At 43.3% G+C, this 23,664-nt stretch overlaps 2 protein-coding genes across 4 annotated transcripts in view; one reads left to right on the forward strand and one right to left on the reverse strand.

Annotated features, from left to right (window-relative positions):
* Positions 1-9,934, forward strand: part of LOC108002058 (BTB/POZ domain-containing protein KCTD16) — a 90,967-nt gene extending 81,033 nt beyond the window's left edge. The window contains exon 4 of the transcript XR_009833431.1: positions 7,173-9,934. The gene's annotated coding sequence lies outside the window, so the exon portion shown is untranslated. The remainder of the gene's footprint in view (positions 1-7,172) is intronic.
* The window catches only part of LOC108002055 (monocarboxylate transporter 2-like), a 51,240-nt gene extending 30,448 nt beyond the window's left edge, over positions 1-20,792 (reverse strand). Inside the window, exons 1-2 of one of the 3 annotated variants that reach the window (XM_062087159.1) lie at positions 3,207-5,722; positions 673-1,277 (exon numbers count right to left, since the gene is read on the reverse strand). In XM_062087159.1, coding sequence (XP_061943143.1) covers positions 673-1,009 — 337 coding nt within the window. In that variant the 5' untranslated portion in view covers positions 1,010-1,277; positions 3,207-5,722. Of the gene's footprint in view, positions 1-672; positions 5,723-17,989 lie in introns of those variants that run through there. The other 2 variants (XM_028668839.2, XM_062087158.1) reach the window with 2 other exon arrangements.
* Between the last annotated feature and the right edge of the window lie 2,872 nt (positions 20,793-23,664).

Below are 23,664 nucleotides of genomic sequence, written 5' to 3' on the forward strand. Positions count from 1 at the left end.
GAGATAGCTGTCTCCTTTCATCTTTCCTCGTCAAACGCAAGCGAAACGTAGCGATAAAATAGATCACGCCGAATCTCTCTAATTAAACATTTTTCGCGCGTTGGAACGATACAGGCGGTCCAATAAAAGGGAATTTATGAAAATTGCTATTATCTTTGCGCCGCGAGGAAAACCTGTAACGAAAACGTACGCTGTACGTCAGAAACATTACCACAAACTTCATCGAAAATACCTCTCGGTTGGTCCGTCCTACCTCCTATTTCATTGCACACACAATTTCTGGCTACACAACACCGTTTGTGCGTATTATCTTTCCGATATAACCGCCATAAAACCTTAAAAAACATTTATAGCTAATGAATATTTCAATACGACAACGTAGAATGAATTTAAATACATTATTTTAATAAATATAATCGTATTTCCTACACAAAACGGAAAACTTCCATCTCCCTTTCACCGAAACGTATTCGTAACGACCATCGAAACACATGGAATTAACATAAATTCCATAACATACATCCCTGTTCCCCTAACTAACTCTATCCCTCAGTCATCCGATCAACCTCTTTTACGATGAACCATCGTACCATTTGAAAAAAATCTACGAACGAACAAAACTCCCCATATATATATACTTCTCTACGCATTCATGCGTGCAGAAAAACTCACCGGCAGTGTGAAGAGGATGATGATAAAACTTGACGGTTGCCGGGAAGGCGAGGGTCGCCGGGATGGAGAGTTGCAATCCCGGCCCGAGCAAGTGCACCAACGTGCCAACCACCGTCACCACCCACCCCCACCCTCCTTCGGGATAATAGTGCCTGGACAAAAATCGTCTGGCCTGCACCTGAGGGCTGCCGTTGTGCGGATGGCAGGTCTTCTCCTCTTCCACGGCCTTCTCCTTCTTCTCCCCCTCCTCCTCGCTCCCCAAACGATCTTGCTGTTCGCGCTCCTGCTTCGCGCGCGGGTCCAGAAGCGGCCAGGATCGCGCTCGCGATATCGACATCACACGCACGCTCCTCCTCACCCTCGGGCAGACTACGTGCCCGTGTCGTGCACGCTCGTTCCTCTCGCTCGGCCAACCCTTGCCCCGTGCATCCGCGATTCCACGGGCCACCGACTCCCCGCTCTCGTCACAACCATGCTGTCGATCCTCTCGAAGGCAGCGTACAACCTTGTCGCTCGTCTCTTCCTCGTTGCAACACGCGCGCCGGATGACTCCTCCTCTTTTCGAATCGCAACACCACCACCTGTCACGCCTCACCTCGATTTATCTGTCAGGATTTCCAACCCTTTTCAACCTCTCTTCGCGCCTCTTTTTACGACGGGATTGCCCCGAGACCGGTCTTTTACGACGATCCTCGTTCCTGGCAGGTTTCTGGATTTGGAATTTCGAAGGATGGTCAACCTCGCGACGAGGTGCTGCTGATGAGTTCTCGAGCGGGGAAATGATGGAAAGGATGGTTTTTCTTTCTTTCTTTTTTTTTTGTTCGGATAAGAAGAATATGAAGAAATTCGTGGAGAGAGGTTGGTTCGAATTTGACGAAATTTCATATTGATAATAAACGTTGGCTTTTAAGGTATCGTCCATTATGGATGGATTCGTCATTGCGTCATCGTGTTAATTACATATGTATTCCATTTCGGAATCTCTCGGATCTTAAGAAATTTTTTACTCCATTCGAAAATGAATCGAATTTTATTCCCCCTGAATTTTTCTCCAATTATGTACACTCTCGACGAATTTGCGAATTGAATTACGTGATATTACGAGTCGAGTTGCTTTATCTCGACATTTTTTTATCGATGTTGATCCTCGTACAATGTTGAATGCTTTCTCTCGAAACGTTTCTCTCGACCGACACTTGTGCAACTTATCTTGCGGTTATCCTTTACATTACAGAAAAATTTCATTCTACGCTCTTTTAAATTACAGAATTGCGCAATTGTGTTTCTCCTACGCGTCCAAAAAAAAAAAAAAAAAAGAGAAAGAAAAAAGGAAACGTATCTACCTTTATCAATTCGCAATGGAATATTTATTCCCCAATGATTAAATCCACCCCGATTCCCGTGACAAATTCATTAGCATAAATCATAATAACGGCAGCACGGATTCGACTCACGCACTCGCCAACCTATACTCGCCGACCGAAACGAATAAAGGAGAAGGGCATATCGGTAATTTGCGCAATACTGCGGAGGAAACTTTTCGGGAAAGTTGCAAACGTGAATTAACCGGCCACTGTCGAAACTGTTGCCGTGGTAAATTACGTTTCGTGGCGTTACCTTTTGTGTTGCATCATCGATCGGCCAATCCAACCGATGATATTAATATACGCACCGATCGACTAATGTTCGATTTTTAATAAATTCGTTTCGTTTCGTTTCATCGGAGGGAAGAGGTGAGGACACGTGAGATGATTTATCGTTTTTCACAATGGAGAACGTCGGTTGTTGTTACGGCAAAAAAAAAAAAAAAAAACACACAAGTGGCAAGCGATGAAATTCGCGAAACGAGTTCTGCGCTGTGAAATCGAATCGAGTAATTTTCCTGATCGTAACGAATTGATATGTATTCCGTACGAGTGAATATCGTAAAAATTGGGTTAATCGACGAATTTTCTGTACGAGACTCGAGACGATTGAGTTTTATGAAATTAATGAAATTAAAGAGAAGTTTTTCTTCTTTTTTCCCCTTCCGATAGAAATTATTCATCTCTTGATTTTGTCGCCTTAATGTAAGAAGGATTTATATGGAAAGATAACGGATGGAATATGTTTTTGGGATTTTCAAACGGATGATTGGATAGCTCGAGTCGTTCGCATTTTCGAGTCGCGTTCATGAATTGCGTGTCGAGGAAATATTTAAAAAATTTGAACGCACATTGCCACGAGGATCGTGTAAATCCATTATAATTTCGATTATCGACTGGCAGTTTTCGATTATACAGGAAAATTTTTAAAACACCAATAATACGAAAGATTAATTTGTTATTCTCTACAATTCGCTTCAATTCGAATTTTTCAAAGGAAATCACAATCACGGACACAATTTTCCTCCCAACTTTCTTCCCAACCACGATTCAAACTATCCCACTGAAAACTGCAATCGATAGATCCTTACATAAACTTCGATTCCACTCGTCATTCCCCAATAATCGACTTCCCCCCAACTAACGATAAAATAAAATAAAAACAATTACTCGTTTCTTCCAACTTGTTGCTACTTCTCCGACTTCTCAAAATTCCGTGGATACCATTGTCCTCGACTTCTCAACCCCGAATTCTCCAATGATTCGCGAAATACTCGGATCACGATCGACGCACGATCATTCAAATTCGTTCTCGAACTTTCTTCTCGTTAAAAAAACAAAAGAAAAAAGAAGCAGAAAACTAGCTGAGGTTGTTACGAGGCACGAAAACGAGACTAGAGGTACGAGATAGAGCGCAGTGTATCGCGCGATGCCGGCAACTGATGCCACCACGAGCGAACCCGGCCTCTCTCCCTCCCTCTGTTTCCATCGTTTGCCCCTTCTTGTCCTGAGCCCGCACCACCGCCGCCCGTTTGCCGCCTCCGTCCTCCTGATCCTTGCGTGGCCGCAGGTATCGTTCGCCAATTTTGCACCTGTGCCCCCCTCCCCCTCGACAACGGCCCGATTTTCCACTCACCTTCTTTCCAATCGCGTCGCGGGTGCACCGCTCGCCTCCAGCGATTGTTTAACGATCCCCGTTGCGGTGACGGATCATCGTTCCGTGATTGGTTGTGCGAGAAATATCGAGTTGTGGATCGATACAAACTTTTCCTCGTCGAAGTGAACATTTTTGATTGATATAATAGTCGGGAATCGAGGGGAAAATATTCAGTTATGGCTTCGATAGAGAAAGTGTGTGTGTGTGTGTGTGTGTGTGTGTAATATTTACTTTCTTTTCGTGTTAAAGTCAATTCTTTCTATATTTCTTATAAGCTTGTTGTAAGATTATTAGAAAGGATTGTTAGAAAGAGCAGTAGTGCGATCAAGATTCGAATTTTCAAGGAACGAAAGGATTCGAAGCGTGAACGATATAATTTCTTTTTTTTCGTACCAAATACTCGAAACAATTTTTTGATATCGAGGCTGGAGATCGATATCAAACCACGTAAAAAAAAAAAGAATGTATAAAAATTTTGATTCATCGAAGCTTTAAATGAAAGGCAATAAAATTCGAAACTTCTTAAAATAGCCCGAAAAGTGAAGTTTCGCTTTAAACTCGAACAACAACCCCTTCCCAGTATACCTCTATTTACAGAATCATTCCCCGTTTCTTGTCGAAAATCCTCTCTCTGAACTCGTCGCGCAAGTGATTTTTCGCCCGTCCCAGTTTCCCTTGGATTCCAACGCGCATTCTTCCAGACAGCGAGCAGCACGATACTATTTTACATCGTGGAGCGCACGAGGGAGGAAAGTCCATCATCGGGCGGATCCCGATGGTGGCGGTGGACAATTAATAGATCGGCGGCGCAGGAAGGAATCGGCGACGAGAGGTGAACGGCCTAGCTAAGCGGCCTAATTCTATACTTTTTAATCGTGTGGCGAGGTATCGCGACGAAAGAGCCGCGACCGACACGTCGTACGTTATATCTTTGCCCGGCCTTCCTCCTGTGAAGAGAATCGCGCAAAGAGAAAAGGAAGAAAATGAAATGAAGGGGAGGGTGGAAAAGGAGGCGGGTTGAAAAATATGGACGTCGCTTCGTAATTCGTTGCTCGTGCATCGAACGCTTTAACTCCCCGGACGAGCGGGCGAGCGATGAGACGTGTCCACGTCGTTGCAATTTCGCGCGACGTGACATCCTATGTTTCTAATGGGGTAGATCGGTACCTCTTTCCTTTTGAGAAAAAAAGAAAAAAGAGAAAAAGGAGGAAAACATCACTTTGAGAACGAACGAGAACGACATTGAAAAGTGAGGGAATCTCTTCGGATCTTACCCTGGATCGTCAAAAATAGAGATCGGGATCGAATCGAAACGGGAGTTTTTAACGAAGCGCGATTTTTGGAAATTTATTCCACGTCTCGTCTTTATGTCTCTCTGTAGGATCTCTAGGATTTAGCTATTTATCTTTACGGCAGAAGGGGTGAGTCGGCTGGTGTTGGAAAAAGGCGGGAAGGAAGGCGACACACGTCACGGAACAGTCACCGTTAGCTTTCCTCTATGGTTATAACTGGAATTCTTTGCTCTTCTTTCGATGCTCGTTTTCTTTTCGTAGCGAACCACGCGCGCACACACACATACACACACACACGTGTGCCGCTTGATGATCTCCATGCACAGTTGGGTATCCCAAAACGGTTCAGGAATCGAGGTGCAGGTTGCTAGCTTCTAAACGAACCGGAAGTTGCGCCCAGGGTGGTCTTAGAAACGTCGTGGAAGATTTTAATGTGTGTTTCGGCCGAGAAAATTGACAGGAGAATCCTAACGCGTTAAAAGTTTGATTAGGAAACATTTAGATCGTAGATTTTAGGATAAATTTTTATAATTTTAACGTCTTCGAGATATTCGAGTAATAATATGACGATAAACGAACTTTTGATGCGGAATATACGATGAAATTGATGTAAAGTATAATCTAAAAGATGACGTGTAAGAGATTTTTAATATATCTGATTACGCAAAGATAAGGAGCAATTAATCGAGGATCGTTAATGATAATACAAGCGAGAGACTCGTTATTCATCAAGATTTCCCCGTCAATTTGAAATTCGAAAATTACGCGTCCGTAAATTTCTTCTCGCCACCGTTCAAGATAAACATCTTGTATAAATCGAACGAGAAAATCGTATTGCATCCTCTCGAGATGATCTCGATTTTTACTCGTTTACATCAATTATTATTTCGGCGTAAACGTGTCTCGCGACTATTAACGTCTCATAAATATACGTACGATCGTTTTAAGGTAATTGCGTGCGTGCGTCTGAATCATCGATCGTCGATGATGAAATCGTACGATCGTACGATCTCTCGATTAGGGTAAATCGATCGCAGGTTTGGAAATAACGCGTTGTAGGTGAAGAAAAAGAAATATCTGGATATCACGCGTGGTCGTGGTCGTCACGGTTTTAAACAGTATCCTGGTTAAGAGGCGAGTAATTAAGAGAATGTAGTTTTAAGCTGTTTAAAACCAGTTTCAGAAACGATTTTATACGAATTTATTATCCATTTATTAAGTATGTAAAGAGAATTATATCGCAAAGAAAAGTATCGTAGAATTGGAAACATAGTGTTCCTTGGAATTCGTATTCGTAATTTTTAATTAATTTTCGTCTTATTGTAAATAACCCGTTGTAAAATTTTGTTCCACGTATAAGTTTGTGAGAGTTTTCTGATCTAAGAGATTTTCTTTTTTATTATCTCTAACTCCAACTTTGTTTTCATCTCGAATAAAATAATAATAAATTAGGGATGTTTCGTGGATTCGTCTGTATTTTAACAAATCCGTTTCCGTGAAACGAGAGTTTGAGTAACTAATGGGTACAGTTTCTTACGAAACGGTGAACCCGATTTCGTTCTCATGGAATGTCAAGCTGCCATTTGACACGCACGAATTCCCAAACTTTGAACAAGTCCAAAAGTGGAATTCCCCGTGGGTAGAAATATTTAATACAAACTAACGAAACATTCACCGTAAAAGTTTTAATTCCCTTGGATAGCAAACGATCAAAGTATTACCTTTTCATTCACGAACTACAATGAAATCATATCTAGATAAATCTCTTACATTTCTATTTCAAATTTATAAATAAACTTATACTTTGTTTGGAAAATAGATCATTTATAGAAAATTTTTCAGATAAATCCACGAAATATCACGCACTATCCTATCTATCATCTAGAATTCAAACTTTCTATTCAAGCTTGATTTCCATCCCCTACTATCGAGGGTTAATCGCATCCTCGAAAGCCTGCAACTTTATTCCCTTCGAAATCTCTCTTTCTAAAAGACAAGCAACCACTTTTTGATCTTACGATCGTTGTTGTTGTGACTCAAATCATGGTTATTTTTATCAATTTTTAAAAATTTTCTTTAAATATTAAAAAAAAAAATAAATAAAAATAGCGAAAGAAACAATTCTATTCGATCCACGCGAACATCGCGAAACAACTACGAAAGTTTCATCATCTGAGATGCTTGCAGGTAAAGCAGAGGACCCAGATGGAATGAAGATTTCATCCCAAAGGAATTCGTCGAGCGGATTTCATCTAAAATCAAATGAGCCTTGGATTAAGTCGTTTTCCGACGCGAGTAATTAGTAGCATTGCGTTACACGTATTTGTTTACGTTTCTTACACGTTGCTTCCGGTTTGCATCTCATTCCAATTGTATCTGATCTAGATTAGACCAGACTGAAAAGACCAAACTATAAACTGATAAGAATTTATTTTTTTTTTCTTTTCCTTGAAATCCATTTATTAATTGTACTTCAATCGCAGATTTCTAATTTGCATTAAAATTAAATTTACATGCGAGGTTTGTTTGTTGTAGTGATAAATTTGAAAGCAGGTGTAATTGCGTGTATAATTTAATGGAATTTTTTTAAGAGTCCAAGTAATGGTTACGTATTTAATTATACCTTTAGGTATTATCGGTTTAACCTTGTGCTACGGTCTTTAAATTTTTATGTTTCAATTTTCGTTCTTGTTACGAATATTAATGTTTCAAGAAAAAGTTTAACACGGATATTAAAGCGGAAAATCGTGTTGATAATTTTTCTTTTTTTTTTTCACTTTCTTTAAACATTCTGAAATTCTCTTAATATAACGATAAATTATACAAGTTAAAAGCGACACGATTGTAAACACGATTAAGGTAGAATATATAAATTTTCTAAATTTCGTGGGTATTTTTTTCCATCTTCCATTGTAACTTTCCTCGTTTTATTATCCCCTGTAACGTGGCACGTCGCAAAAGCCTTAAATACCCGTTCAACAACCTCTCGATAAAATTTCTTATTACAAAGAATCTTCTCAGATCCGAATCTTCTTTTTTCTTCAAATTTCATCTTCAAATTATCGTGCATTAAAAGAACACGATTACTTCATTATCTTCGGTCGAGAGTTAATTTTACAAATATTTTAATCGCAACTACCAACTACCTTCCGCGATAACGCGAAAGACAAATCTTCCTTTATCGAGATAACCAGTTTCCGTGGTTAATCGTGGCTGATTCTCCCTTCCAATTCCCTTCGATGCACGCCTCAATGAGACCAATTTAGCCGCGTCGCGACCTAATCCACCCGCTTAATATTTAACCCAGCATCCTCTCGCATTCACGAGCCGCGCGGCGGACACGTATTTACATTTCTCGCCTGATAAAGAACTCAAACTAGAGGAGCGTAATAAAGAGCAACGCTTTATTGCGATTCGCGCGCTTGATACACAGCCTGTTATGCTCGTAAACGAAAACGAAGGAAGGAAACAAACGGCTTAACGCCGAGAATAAAAAAGAAAGGAAGAAAAGCAAGAGAGAAGAAGAAAAGAGGCAAGAGAAATAAAATGGAATAAACATATATATATATATACATACGGAGAGAAGAAGGAGGAGGAAGAAGAAGAGAAAGAAAAAAGAGAAGAAACGTAACGCTCACTTACTTGGTCGGTGAACCAATAAGGAAAAGAGGAGAGGAACGAGACTCGTCTCGAGGCAAAGAGGTTCCACCGAAACGAGATGCTCGGTGGAAACGACTGGTCTGAGAGGGGTTATGGGGAGAGCGGAATAAGAATAAGAAAAACGGCGTACGTCTGATAAGCTGGTGTTCCTCGGCGTCGGACAGCGGGAGGGAAGTGGGGTACCGCGCCACTTTCACCCGAACGAAAGTAAAACTCGATTCACCCAACCCACCGCGGAGGAGGAACGCTCGCCGTGCAACCGTAAACTTTTTCTCCTGGATGGCGGCGCGTGCCTGCGCGTGGAATGTCATTAACCGACCTCGCCTCCGCTTCCATTTCATCTTCCTGCTCCACGATCCAACGTCTGATAAAGATTCGCCTCGGATTTTACATGACGTAACCCCCTGCAATTCCCACGGAAGATTATCGTCCGTTTGGGTCGAAATTGTTCCATCCGATCCCTCGCGAGTTTTCGAATATTTTGTTTTCCGGACTTGTGCCGATTGTTTCGTCGATTAATTTTAATTAATTACATTTATGTCGAGCGTTTGTTGCGTGGTGCACAATTTGTAATTTGCGAGCGAAAGAAATGTTGGGTTCAGAAGCATAGCGAGATTCTAAATCGATCGGTCCCGAGTAAATATCTCCACGTCTTCTAGAAAAGAAACGAATGTGTACGTTGAAACCAGACGCGCTGTACACTAACAATCAGCGGATGTACGTTATTTCCAGCCAGTATCGTGTCGTTTCGCAAGGGCATGGAAAATTTACGAGGATTCCCGCCATGGGATCGCCTAAGTCGCGTGAATCGATCGTCGTGCATCCTCGATGAATGGATTTTTCCATTTAAATGCGTGGAATGCTGCAATTTCTTTTTTTCTTTCTATCCTTCTCGATTGAGAAAGTTAGTAAGAGGTATAAAAGAACTATATCCGAGCGTTCACTATTCTTGCTTCTCTCATTTCTGCTTACGATATTCGAGTTATTATTATTATTTCGACCGCGCGTTTGATTTTAACGGCAATACTTGAATCGATCAATATCTTCGTCTCATCGTTGATTCAAATAAAATATATTATCAATTGTCAATTATTCTGGCAAATTTAAATTAATGGATGAAAATTAATTTGTCCGTACAATAGCAGCGAAGATCGATTATCTATACCGATAAAAATGGATACTAATTTTATTAATAATGGCAAAATAATGAGAAAATCTTCAGTTTCTCGAAACCGTTTTTCTTTAACGAATTTGTATTATTCGTATTAAATAAAAGAAATTTAACGAGATCTCCATCTATATTGCAATCTTAGTTTCTTCCTTTCGACGTTTGAGCCTTCCTCTCCCCATCTCCGAGATTCCAATACTAGAATCCTTTCAAAGCCACAGACAATGGCTTCTGTTTTCCCCGCAAATCTTGCGAAAGGGAGAACTGTGCCCTCGGGGGTTGTGAGTGCATCCACTCTCCTCGCCTTTCCAGCCACCATCTCGAATTTTTTCCAACCACCTGACTCGTGGAAGCAACGATACGGGACAAGTTGCAGCGGTCTCGGCTGTTTCGAGGATGCTGTCTCTCGGATGTCTGTGACGCACGGTCGCCCCTGGACCGTAAAAATCTATCTTTATGGTTTACACCTTGTGAAAGAATCTTATTCGCGTTTTATTACAGCTATTATTAACTTTGAATTCTTTTTTTTTTTTTGGATAAGTTCGATAGAATCAGAATCGACGCGAAATCGACAGTTTCGAGGCTTTGATTGGGTGAGTATTTTTAAATGTATATTTTTATTTATATTTCGATTTAATTAAAATTTAAATATTCGATTCTTTTACTCTTATAAGTATTCACAAGCGTGGATAAAATTATTTAATTAATCTGTATCGAGTTATGGCAAATTCGATCCTCGAGAAAATGAGATTGTTCGAGCTCGTTGATCGCGTTTCTGCGAAACTAGAAGCTAGAACTAGGTTTATTTCCCCCGGCTATTTTGCATTCATGCCGACTAAACGGCATTTGTCACTCCGTGATTCGGTCAAGTCGAACGATTTATCGATCTGTCGAACGGATACGCGATTTTCTTACACAAAAGCATTAGTCACGTACGTAATAAGATTCTCGCCAATTCTTTATATAAAACCATCTCCAATCGAAAATCTACATTGCTCGTCACGAATTTCAATTTCAAGCTTCTTTCTTCAAGCTTCGACTAACTAATGTTTTAACGTCTCCTTCATTTTAACTACTCGAAGTGAACACTGTCGATTCCGTTTTATTGTTTAATTTTTTAAAAAAATATAGAATAGAAATATGTTGGAAAGAATGGTGGAGATCTTGAAACATCAGGGAAGAAATATGACGAGCGAAGAACAGTGAATAATATCGTTGTTGCGGCGAGATCCAAATAAGGATTCGGATTCACGTATTGCAGACGCATGGAACTCGGTGTAGCGGAGAATTGCAGTTTGGTCTAAGAAAGCGAAGCGATGTAACAGCCCGAAAAAAAAAGATAGAACGAAAGCTCTCTGGTGGCCGGAGGATTTCATTCCTAGCGTGGAATTATCCTTTCCACCGAGCTGATAGCGGTCCTTGCCCTTTGCCAGTGGCAATCGCTTTTTACGGATTTTTCGTCGTGGCCAGAGTCGCAGTGAAACAATTCGTATTTTTCTGTCGCCTTCCCCTAGCGAGACGCGATAGATGATATCGATAAGATAAAATTTCTTATTTCAATAATTTCCCTATAGTTTATTAAAGAATGATTTCATCTCTCTGTCATGATATTTCTTATATCCTTCATCGTTGTTGATTAAAGCTTGAAATTTATGTTATTATTACTATTTCTTTCTTTTTTTAATTGAAATATTCCACGTACATATTATTTTCGACGTAATTACTTAGTCGAGTTGAAGTGAAAATTGTATTAATTAAATTGCAAATAAATAAAAATATTTCTCCGATATTCATTTTATTAGCTATTGTTTAATGTTTAAAGATGTATAAAAGTATACGTGAATGTGAAATATACAAAAAGAAAATTTATTTATATTTATATAGAATATATGTATTTGATACGATATATTCGATAAAAATTGGAAAAAAAGGTTTCGTTAAGATTTTTAATTAATAGGATAAATAAAAAAAAAGAAAAAAAGTAAATTAATCAAGTATCGGAATCGTTTCTTAACGCGTGTATTCGTAAGCTAAGGATAGACAAAGAAAGTAAATAGTGCGAGAAGGACAGAGATAGGACAAAATATTGAAATCAGCGCCATCTTCAGTGTGCCGCAAATGAAACACGGAAAGGAAGGACAGCAAATAATAAGAAAAGGATAGAGATAGAATAAGAAATAACTTTTAGCGCCATCTCTGAGATATTCTTCGAACTTCTTTGTTGTAAAAGTATTTTTAATATTCATAAGATGGCACTGACGGTTAATTCTTATTCTATACCGTCAGTGCCATCTAGTGAGTACTAAGGACATCGTTTCAAAAATAAATTCCAAAGGTATTTAAGAGATGGCGCTAGCAGTTCGTTCTTGTACTATTTCTATCCTTTTCCTATTATTCGCTGTCCTTTTCTTCTATGTTTCATTTACGGCACTCTGAAGATGGCGCTGATTTCAATATTTTTATCATATCTCTGTCCTTTACCTACCATTTGCTCTCCTTGTCTACATTTGCTTTTGGCGCGTGATCTCATACGGGATATGGAATATCAATTGATGATCACGCTTTCTCTTTTAATAATAAATATTACAATGTGTTAATCTTTAATATAAAAAATATAGATTAAATTCTTCGTTTGACGATAATTTACGTATTCTAGATCTCTTTCTAGATACATAATTTCTAATTACGTATGAAATTTGATAAATTCATTTACAACGTTTTCTCATTTGCAACATACGCTGCAATATCCAATATCCTTGAATAAATTTAAAAATAATCAATTAGAGTTAAAAAAAATAAATACATAGGACATAAAAGCTAAATCCTTTGAGAATTAGAAATAAATTATACAAAATTTTTTTTTTACGACTTTTCAAATGTGATTTCGGCTCATATAATCGTCGTAAAATACGTTCCTGATTTTCCTGAAGCTTTCTTAAAAATTGGAATAACTCATTTTCCAGATTTTTATATCTTCCTATAAAAGATTTCATTCCATCGATTCTGCTGCTACAAAGAAGAAATATTGATCCTTCGAATTTCTTCCCAAACAATTTTCTATGTTAAATTTCATCGATATATCACCATACATATCGACACTTATCGATCTGCATTTTCATTGCTATCAATAATTACGCTAAAAATCTCTTCAACGTTTAAACACTTCGAAACGAAAGAATAAAAAATGATCAGATATCTCGAATCGATCGCCGATGGATTAACTTTTTTTCTCCGAGAGAGATAGAAGAGGAATGGAACAAATTCTCGAGGTTACGGTAATTCTCGAGATTCTCGTGTTCGATCGACGCGTGTTTGTACGAACTCATGTAGGTTAAGAGTGTACGGTCGCGTGCAATATAGAACACAGGACTCGTGCGCAAGCCGCGAGTGCGAGTTACGGTAGGTAAGTACCGTTCTCCGGGACGACAGTTGCCGTGCAGGTGTATGGAATCGCGGACACTGCGCGTATCTCGATTCTCAACTTCCTCGTCCCGGTGAAAAGTTTCGCTTCTTATCGAATCTTGCCTCGTCCATCACGTCCGACGTTTGTCGTTTAATCCCTTTCTTTCGAAATTTCCAGTTCACGATAAATCGAGAAATAAGTTGTTTCTTGTCTTTTTGCGCGAAATGTTTGAAATCCATTATACAGAAATGTGTAAATTATCAAAAATACATATATCCAAGTTCAAGAGTTTCTTCTATTCCTCGTAAATTTGTTTTCAATGGTCGCAGTCATACGAAAAGAAAGAGGTAATAAAATCCCATTCTACGCTACTTCCAGAGCAACACTTCAACGACTCCTACCTGTATGCTTCGCATCGCGCGGAAATCGTTCCACCATCGGATCGAGCAACACGCCCGAGCCAAGTTGAACTCCGTGGCATATCAGTTGGACCAGAATCGCGACCGACACGATCGCACGCCCCCACCCGCCCTCGGGATAATAATGCCTCCTGAGAGTGATTCTCTTGCGAGCGTTCGCCGCGGTGAGAGACTCCTCCTCGGCCCCCTCCTCCGCTCCCTCAACCAGATCCTCGTAATCTTGAACGCTACCCAAACCGCCCTCGAGTATCAGCTGCTCGGAGAACCGTCTCCTCATCATTTTCGGCGTAATATTCACGCTGCTCCTACGACGCTCCATCGAGGACTCCCTCGAACTTTCCTCCTTCCTCTCCCTCCTCCTCTTCTGCCGCCACTCGCCCCAACCCCCGCCCTTCTCCACCACCTTCCCTTCGATCAAAGCCTCGACCCCTTCGCTTCCTCCGTTCTCCAAGGATTTGCACCGAGCTCTTCTCGGGCCTTCTCCATTCTCCGCCGACTCGGAGGAACGCGGGCACGTTTTAAACGCTCTGCCCTCTTCTCCGCTCCTCCCAGCTGCTCCCTCGACAACTCCCCCCAACCCTCTGGCTAACGTCTGCTCGGAGAATCGGCGATTATCCACGCGGCCGATCTTCGATCCGCACTGGGATTGACTTTGATCCGAGTGGCGACGCCTCGCCACCTCCTCCTCCTCGTCGAGCGTCCCGCGTCGAGGACCCGCGTCCTCCTTGATCTCGTGGAGCAGACTGGCGACCGAGTTCCTGCCGGAAGAGGGTGGAAGGATGCTCTGGCAGGTGGACACCGAGTGGCCGGAATCCTTCCTCTTGTAGCCGAGGAACGCGTGATCCCTGCTCGAGCACGTGGAGATCTTGCGACGATAATAATGGCACTGGCTGCACCGACACTGGCAGAGCCACTGCCACCCATCGGGCGGTTTCGCGGTCGGCAACCACTTACTGGTCCCGAATCTGGCCCAGAGTTCGGGATGGGACAGGGAGATCTCGACGGGTATCTCTACGCTCTCGTTCCAGGACCTGCTCGTGTCCGTGGACGAGGTCCTGGTCAGGTCTCGTCTCGCAAACGCGCAACTTTCCACGGACCACGTTTCACACTGGTCGAAATTGGCCGAGTCGTCGGGCGATTTGGACTTTTTTGGTCGGGCGGTCGGCTGTTGAGGTTTCGCTGCCTCTTCGCCCTTTTCCTTCTCGCCGATCTCGGTCTCGTTAATCATCGCCGCGCTGTAAGAGTCGCGACGTATCCTTCGATACGTATCACCGCCGTTCCAACGACTCGACGAACCAGCTCCGACGTCCATTTCGAGGGAGGGTTTTTCGAGATGGAAATTACGATTAGCCGAGGATCGATATATCGTTATGCACTCTCGTACTTGGCGTCGAATAGGGGTTCACCGCGGGCGGAATAATTCGCACGCTATTATTCTAACGCATTTTTACAGGGACCAGTCTTCGAAAGGCGTTCTCTGATGCAGCCTCGATTAGGAGGAGGAATTATCTATCCCGATTCCACGCCGGTAGTTGGCGAATCGAACTATTCGCACATCACGAACATCTCAGAAATGGATCGCTCTAAAATCCGTGCACCGTTCGAATCTTGGTGCGAGCAACCGGAGGAAGGAAATCTTTCGAACTGGCCCACGTGTGCGCACGATGAGAGGTTATATTAGAGCAAACTGATACATTGACAGATTACACTAAAATCCATCTACGAGCACTATCTTCGAATCTTGTCGCGAGCAACCACGAAGAAGATGTTTCCTTCGTTTCCAAGAGAGAGAGAGAGAAAGAGAGGAATTTCTCATTTGCACGATCGTTTCGCGGACGCGGATCATTTCGAACTGGCCCACACGACGAAAGGCTATATTTTGTCGGTGGAGAGCGAGCAAATTAATGCTCGTCCCTCGAAAGAAGGCTCATCGGTCCTTCGCTAAGTGCATCGTGATGCCTTGCACGTGTTAAGTCGTACGTGAGGCTCTTACTACGCGGCCAGACTGTCGATAATACACCATCGTCCCGATTTTTCCTCTTCTCGGCGTCGCCACACGTTCTCGTGCCAAATTAAACAGCTCGGAGTTCTCTGGGTCCGCTCATAGTCGGGCCCCGTCTATTTCATATTTCATTCCCTTTCTTTCCTTCCCCCTCCTCTTCTTTTTTTTCTCCTCCTTCTTTATCCTCGATCAGACACGTAATCTCGACCGTCTGAAATATTCCGCGCGGCGTCGATGAAACGAAGCGAAAACGTTTCATTTGCATGCACACTCGAAGGAGTCGAGAAACCTGTAAACGCCAACCCTACCGTCGTTTCTCTCTCTCTCTCTCTTTCTCCCCCTCCAAGATACGAGAATCACCTTGGCCCGATATCGGCACCACCGATTTATCCCTTTTATTATCACCATGGTGGAGAGCGTGCGAAAGATAAGTTGATCACCGGCCAGAATTATTGACCACTCGATTCGTTTCGCGAATCTGATAGCTGGGTAAGAGGGGCCAAAGCGAACCGAGGACGGTATTACTTTTTTTAAACGGGTCTCTACTCGAAACAGATGATCGGTGATGGTGGTTAAAACGGGGTTTCGAGGACCGTTGATTGGGAGACGCGACGAGTTGTTTATTATAGTCGTCGTTTCGTCTCGTAACACCGTGCTCCCTCTCTGGCTTTGAAAAAGAAAACGCTTTTATCTCTCTTTAACGATACAAATTCCCATTCCCGGAGACCTTTAAACTGGAACGTTGCTCGACTTGATTTTTCGAAAGCTCGTCCTTTAAAGGCTCGATCCTCGAGCTTGAAACCCGTGTTAATAATAAAACACGACCAGGTAAGCAATCCATGTGTGGGAATAATTTATCTGTTTTCGTGATCGTTGTTACGCTCGTTGAAGTGCGAGAGAAAAAAAATAAAATTGTGCCACTTCTTTTCGACGAAGGAAAAAGAAGAAGAAGAAGAAGAAAAAAGGATACTTTCGGTTTTAAAAATCATCGCATAAAATTCCTCCTTACTCTTACTTCGAGCATCTGCAAAACTCGCACAAGGTCGAACAACTTGCACAATACGTGGATAAGTTTCAAGATCTCGAAAGCGTGAACTTAAATATTTGGCGAAACCATGTTCGCCATTTCGAGTCAAGAACAAAACGATTCGTTCGAATAAAGCTATATTACTTCGAGCGATTAAACGATTAATCTTCCGATCCGATTAGCGTCATCCAATAACCTCGTTGGATGAATTATCTTATCTATGAAACTTGAACAACAACACACAACGCGGACAGAGAAATCTGAAGAAATCAACGACTCGCCAACAACGTGACTCAACGTTTTCAAATTTCACCTCCACCTCTTTCCAACCTCCTCGCCTTCCCTAACCCTTGCCTCGACAGGATCGCCTTAACGAAAACATGACTCAACGTATCTGAAATTGCCAATCCGAACAACGCCAACAATCCAACCGCTCCACAACACTCGGCCACCACCTGTCGGCGCGCCTTATCGCCAAGCCTCAAAGGGTAATTTCGCATCTCGAGGCAAGCCTACAGGCCGCGTGCATACGTAAAATACGATGGGAGCCGATCATTGGCGCCGACCGAAGGGAGGAGAGAGAGAGAGAGAGAGAAAGAAAGAAAGAAAAAAGTAAAACGTTTGATTTATGAACCGCCGCCCAAGATCGTATCTTGGGACAAGAGGTTTTCATTTAGCGCAATCGGACGATTGGTCGGCTCCCGAATTCGCGAGGTTAAAAACAACCGCCGTTCCACGATATCCACCGAATCGACGTCGCTTCCGATTAAGATAAACGATCCCCGGTTTTCGATTTTAAGCAACGGCCAATTAAGGACTACCGGGCGAACGACGCTGTATCGTTGCAATTTCGTATTCGATGTCGCATTTGCACCACGGTTTCATATTTTTGGACGGAGTCTTATTTTTTTTTCTTTTTCTTTGCGCATCGATGTGAAACGTTTCTTTTTTTTTTTTTTTTTCGAAATGTAGCTTCTGTAGTTTCTGTAGTATCGGAGATAAATGCCGAGATTTTTGGCATCGGCATTCGGACTATAAATAATATAAGCTCGCTATATAAATAAAATAGAATTTATCGCCTGCGAAGAGAGAGAGGATATTTGGCACGAGAGATTTCCGCTACTCCCCCATTCGCTCGAAATATAAATTTCCCTAATCACGGCAAGATCATCATTGCTACAAAGCGCCATAACAAGGAACGAATCAACGAATCTATTGAAAATGCAAATCTCGAGCTCAACCAAGCTTGGTAAAAGTTGGTTACACTCGTAGCCGGATAGGTCCTCGACGCGAGGCGAGGATAGAGAAAAAAAGATCAAAGTTACCTGCGCTGTGAAGGGCAGGTTGATGGAAGACGAGCTCGGCGGTGAGATACCAGCTGCCAGGCGCCGCGAGCTGCAAACCGATCCCGAGGAAATGGACGAGCGCCGAACAGGTCACGATCACGTATCCCCAGCCTCCCTCGGGATAGTAATGCCTCCTCAGGGTGGCCTCTTTCCTCACGTCGTTGATCGGCCGGCAGAGAACCGGGTTCCTCCGCCCGCTCTTCTCCTTGTTCCTGCCGCCTCCAATTAGACCTCTCGCTCCTATTCTGCGCCAGCTGTTCCTCATTTTCCCCTCGCCCGCTGAATATTTACGGCTCGTTTCCGGTTTGTCGCCTCGGCCCGCGATGCTTTTCCTGCTCGAGGCCGGGGAACGAAACGGGTCCACGCGTTCACGGAGCAAGCCCTCCGACGTGCACTTGGGACACGCGTGCTCCATTCGAGCCGGATGACTCGTCACATCGTCGTAATCCACTACCTCGATCTGGGGGTTGCCCGCCCTTCCGGCGACAGATCGTTCCGACGAGCCGCCCGTTTCGTCCACTCGATTCCCCGCTGCCTCTATTCTCACGACAGCCTCGAAAGGAGGCAGAGAGGCGTCGCGGCTCGTCCAGCCTTCTCCATCCATCATCCGCACGGTGGACGAGTCCGGCAACGATCGCTCCCTTTCCTTCGATCTCGTTCCGAACGTTTCGTTTCTCTCGCGCTGCGCCGCGGAACCGCATTCCTCGCCGCTCGGACAGAGCTCCGCTTTGCTTCCCTGCTCGGTCGCGTGCCGATCGTCTGGACGAGTCTCCACGCACGAGGAAACTCCCGGAGGCAATTTTCCCTCGCTTTTACGAGCCTCGCCGTTCCTTCCATCCGAGTTCACCGCTGTTCCGCAAGTTTCGTTCATAACTTGGTCAGGTGGCAGGGCGCGCAGTTCCAAACTTTCCCCTAATTCATCGTCGTGGCCGTTCCACTCGATTGGCCTGGTGCCGTCCACGAATCGTCGCTTCGCCTCGACCGAGGACCCCGTCGAGGATCCGCCATGATCGAGGAGGACGATCTCGTCGATCCAGTCGCTCGAGCCGGACAACAACGGGTGCAGCCTCCCGCCAATCGCCGGGATGATCGTGAACGCGCGCGACAACGGGTCCACGCGCACTTTCACCGTCTGCGGCGCCCGATCCGGCCACGAGCTGCTGTGTCTCATCTTCTTCCGCTCCCCCTCGCGCACTCTCATCTCTCCTCCAACGTTTCCTCATCGAATCGAGTCGACCATCTGCCTACGACAGACGATCGACCGATCTACGCATCTCGATCCCGCCCGATCTCCTTCCGATATTCTCCCCTTCGACGATCACCCATCTCGAAGATGAAAACGTTGTTTCTTCGTCCGTACAAATTTCCTCCGCCTCGAAACCGTTATTCTTCCCGTAATCTCTGTCTGCGTGAGAGAAGCTCTCGCGGGACGACTGCATTTTTTCCTTTCAACAGCTATCCCCGATTTCCACGGAGTTGTTCCACCTTCGCGCCCGTTCGAGATTCGAGGCCAACGATCGCGAAGAAGAATTGGAAAGAAAAAGAAACGAGAGGAAGGGGTCGTGCTCCACTGGACTGGTTAATCGAGAAGAAATGGAAGGAGGTATCGGCAACACGGAAGAGTAAGATCGTTTGAAAAGGAAGAAGCGGTCCTGGCGAGTGCGCCAGGATGACTGCTACGCACGTGCTGCTCACTTGCGAGCAACCCTCACCTCTCTCTCTCTCTCCCTCCCTCTCCCTCGCTGTCTCCCTCTTCCCAATGGCGGGCGCATGCGATATTCGACGAATCGCGAGGCCACGTAGGGTTCTCTCTATCGTGCGTCTCGACCACCAATTTCAAACGATCGCGTGCCAATCAGAAAGAAAGAAAGTTAAAGAATCGGGGAATGGAATTTTCTTTTTTTTTTTTTCTCAATCTCTGCTTTTCGTTCGAATCGAAGTGAAATCACGACGCGGAAGATCGTAAAAGGAAAAAAGACGCGCGTTTCGCTTCCTTCGCGATCGTTTCTCGTCGCGCGAGAACGTTTTCCACGATCGTTATCCGCTGTCTTTTATACGTGTTTCCGAGGGTATCAACGGGATATTTCCGGCTTTGACGAAGTTCCGTGATTCGCAGGCCAAGTGATGCTCGAAGGAATAAAGTTCGTATGTAGGTTTAAGATTCGAGATCTTTACGATCCGAGCGATGCGAGGCGCTCTCCGTTTCGTGAGATTGATTTAAAGGAATTGAAGGTGGTAAGAAAGTTTTAGTATCCCCAGTTTAACGACTGGGAAATTAAATATAGCGAAACGGAATGTAAATTGTGCGAGAGGAATGTGTATCTCCCGTTTCCTTTATTATTCTGTTTATTCATCCGTATATTACGATCATTAAGTTAAAGACACGCGACGAGAAATAACATCCGTTACCCTTCTACACTTTTTTCGTTACACAAATTTTCACCATCTCTTTTCCTCTGTCGAACTCTCGCGCCACGACTTCGAATCGAACGTTCATCGACGAAGAAAATCACTTGTTATGTATAAAATACGCGATGCAAAATCTTTTGATCGAATTTGACCGAGAATCGAAACGATTCATAGATCAGGCGCGACGTGAAGAGAGGTTGAAAATCGAACGGCGGAAATCAATCCGTGCGTGCACGATCGATTACGGGATTCGCAAGAGTGGATCCGACCTGCCCTCAGGACTCGTGGCTTGCTCGAGGGCGGCTACCTACTCGATTCAAGAGTGGGACGCGGCACGAGGACAATGAGTTATGAGAGGGGAAGGTCGTTCCTCGGTAAATGAGGCGAAAGAGGGTGAAGAGAAGATCGACGTCGAGAAGACACACGCCCTCGACATCGAGCGACCTGGATTTTTAGTGGAAAAGTCGTAAAAATTCTCGCCCGCCGGAAGATTGGCCACGATGATCTTATCGCAGTTTTAACGTTTGTTGTCGTGCGATACGAGTTTGATACGTTGCTTGATCTACAATGACGGATCTATGCGAAAGTTTTATATGGATGATTCCGCGAGAATAGTAAGTGTTGTTGAAAAGTCAATTTTTAAACGAGGATGCGACTGGAGGAAAATTAACAAACGAGTTGGGTGACAATGATTTTCTACTTTTCTAATTAAGCGCGCCATGTTGCCTCGCATGATACGGTGGTTGCGCATTATTTAAATTTCACGAGAAAGAGAGAGAGAGAGAGAGAGAGACACGATATATTTCGCCAAGAGACAAATTGGAGAATAATGGTTCGGACGATATAAAATTATCTAGACCATCGCAACGTATAATTACCGTTTCTATTTAACGCAGGAGGTTGTGATTAAGTACGGTGGTTTAGTAAATTGCGTGACTCGTTCTCCTTTAATACGTCTTTTCCTTTAACGAACTGAGTATTTTATATTCCGTCACGTCCTATATTCTCTTCAAATCCGTTAAAACGTAATTACGTATAATAAAAGTTGCATTGTAACCTCTCTCGAGGTCGTCATCATCAAGCTGCTTCCTGTAAAGCTGCGCTATAACGTGTAACACAATTGGACTTTTCACCTTCTCCCTCCATTTTCTTTCGAATTTAATTAAATTTAAACAAATTGATAAAAAAAAAAAAAGGAAGAAAGAAGAAGAAAAAGAGAGAACAAAAATTAACTTTCTTCCCCCGCTACGAAAATTCTTCATTCAAAATATTTTGACGAGAAAACGAAAAAATCGAAATACCTTTATAAATTTTCCACCTCCGGTATCCCCCTCCCCCCGCCCTCCAACTATCGTTTCTAGAAAGACTTCCCACCGCGTTCAAATTAAAAATCGTCGCGAAAATTACGATCGTTCGAAGCGATAAACGATCTCTGGCCAACACATTACCGAGGCTTGATGCATACGAATTCCACGTGTGATGATGCCGCGTGAAGAGAGAGAGGGAGAGAGAGGGAGAGGAGGGAACGCGAGTTCGAAACACGCGGGGGAAAAGAACGGACGTCTGTCGCCGGTGTTGCTTGTCGTAAATTGGCGCTCGCTATGCTGTCTAAATGCTCGTAACTAACGCGACACGAACTTACGTTACGGAGAGGGAAGAAGAGGGAAAGGGGGAGAGAGAGAGAGAGGGCACAGCGCGACTCGTTTCCTGCTTTACGCATCGAGGATTGATTTACGCTCGTATTAATTTAAGGAGGGCCGGTTCGGCGACGAAACGCGCGTATCTCAAAGGAATTCCTATTAAATTGAAAATGATTCATAGAAGCAGCGTGGCGGTCTCGTTCGTAGCCTGTTAAACGGTTTCGTTTGATGCGAGGACGCGATTCGACGATTGGTATCGCGCGGATTTGCCGCGCGGAGCTGGAAGCAATTTTGGGAGGATGGCCCGAATTTTTTTTTAGCAATTTAATTTAGAGAGAAGAGGGAGAGAAATAAGGGAAAATCGGGAGAATTCTTGGTAAAATCGAAGGAAATCTTACGCGATTATAATCTTAAACGATTAAAAATAAACGTCGGTTTGATTAATCATGGATAAGTACTATGATTTTCCGAGTATTTATCTAGAGGAAGATTTATTACGATCCCCGTGGCGATATTTCAAGCCCGTTTTCTCGCTCGTATAATCCACTGATCGCCTTTCTAGATTTGTTCTCCATCCTTTCGGGATAGCAACTTTTCCAATATAATATCCCTTTGTCGACCTTCGTAGGATTGTTGTTTCTCGTCACTCGGTGATTAATTCCCTTCTTTATTATCGCAGACTCGTGAAAACTCGCGATTTAGTTGCGTTGAATGTTTAAACAGTTTTGTATCGAAGCGCAACTACAGAAATACTGGAAAAACCTGGTTCATCGTTCCTAATAGAAAACATAGTTGCGGCATCCTCTGTACAGCTCGCATTATACACAGCGTCACGAAAAACGCGTGTGATCCGTGCGACGTGATCTTGTCAAAGGGTTGATCAAAACTCGAACGAGTCCGCTCGAGGCTTATCTGGAGGCGGGCAAAAATTAAGAACGGGATTTAAGAGAGCGTGCGCGCGTTAACCTGGCTCGCGCGTGTTACCCGTCCTCTTTTTACCTGCTATCTAGCGGTCATGGTTACGACCGCCTCGATAATACGTTATCCGGCCAATCCGTTCCACTTGCTGCCACGGAATCGGGTCGATCTTGATGCGTGCCATTCTCTTAACTCTTTCAATTTCCCAACAAAACTTTGGACGAAACGTTTTATCGATGAATTGCAGAAAGAGACGTTGGCAAATGGTTCTAAGATTTGTTCAGGATTTTTTGAATTCGTATTGAAAATAATTAAGATGGATAAACGAAAATGAACGAAAGATAAAATTTCTTTCCGTCCCCTTCTCGTGTTTATCGTATTAATCGATGGATGCGATTTTTTACAGTTGATTATTTATGGATTACGCGTATATCGAGAACGAAACGTGAAATCCATCGTAATGGAAATAATTAAGATGGATAAAAAAAAAAGTAAAATTTTTTTCCATCCACTTTTCGTGTTTTAATCAGTGGACGTGGTTCTTCGAAGTTGATCGATTGTTTATGAATCATATGCGTATATCGAGGCATTAAATGAGTCTAAATTGAAGCGTTGACGCGGAATAAACACCGAGGATTTATCTACTATCTTCTTCATTAGTTGGTACCGGCCATCACACCAGGAACG

Source organism: Apis cerana, linkage group LG1, assembly GCF_029169275.1.
Source record: "Apis cerana isolate GH-2021 linkage group LG1, AcerK_1.0, whole genome shotgun sequence".
Taxonomy (NCBI): Eukaryota; Metazoa; Arthropoda; class Insecta; order Hymenoptera; family Apidae; genus Apis; species Apis cerana.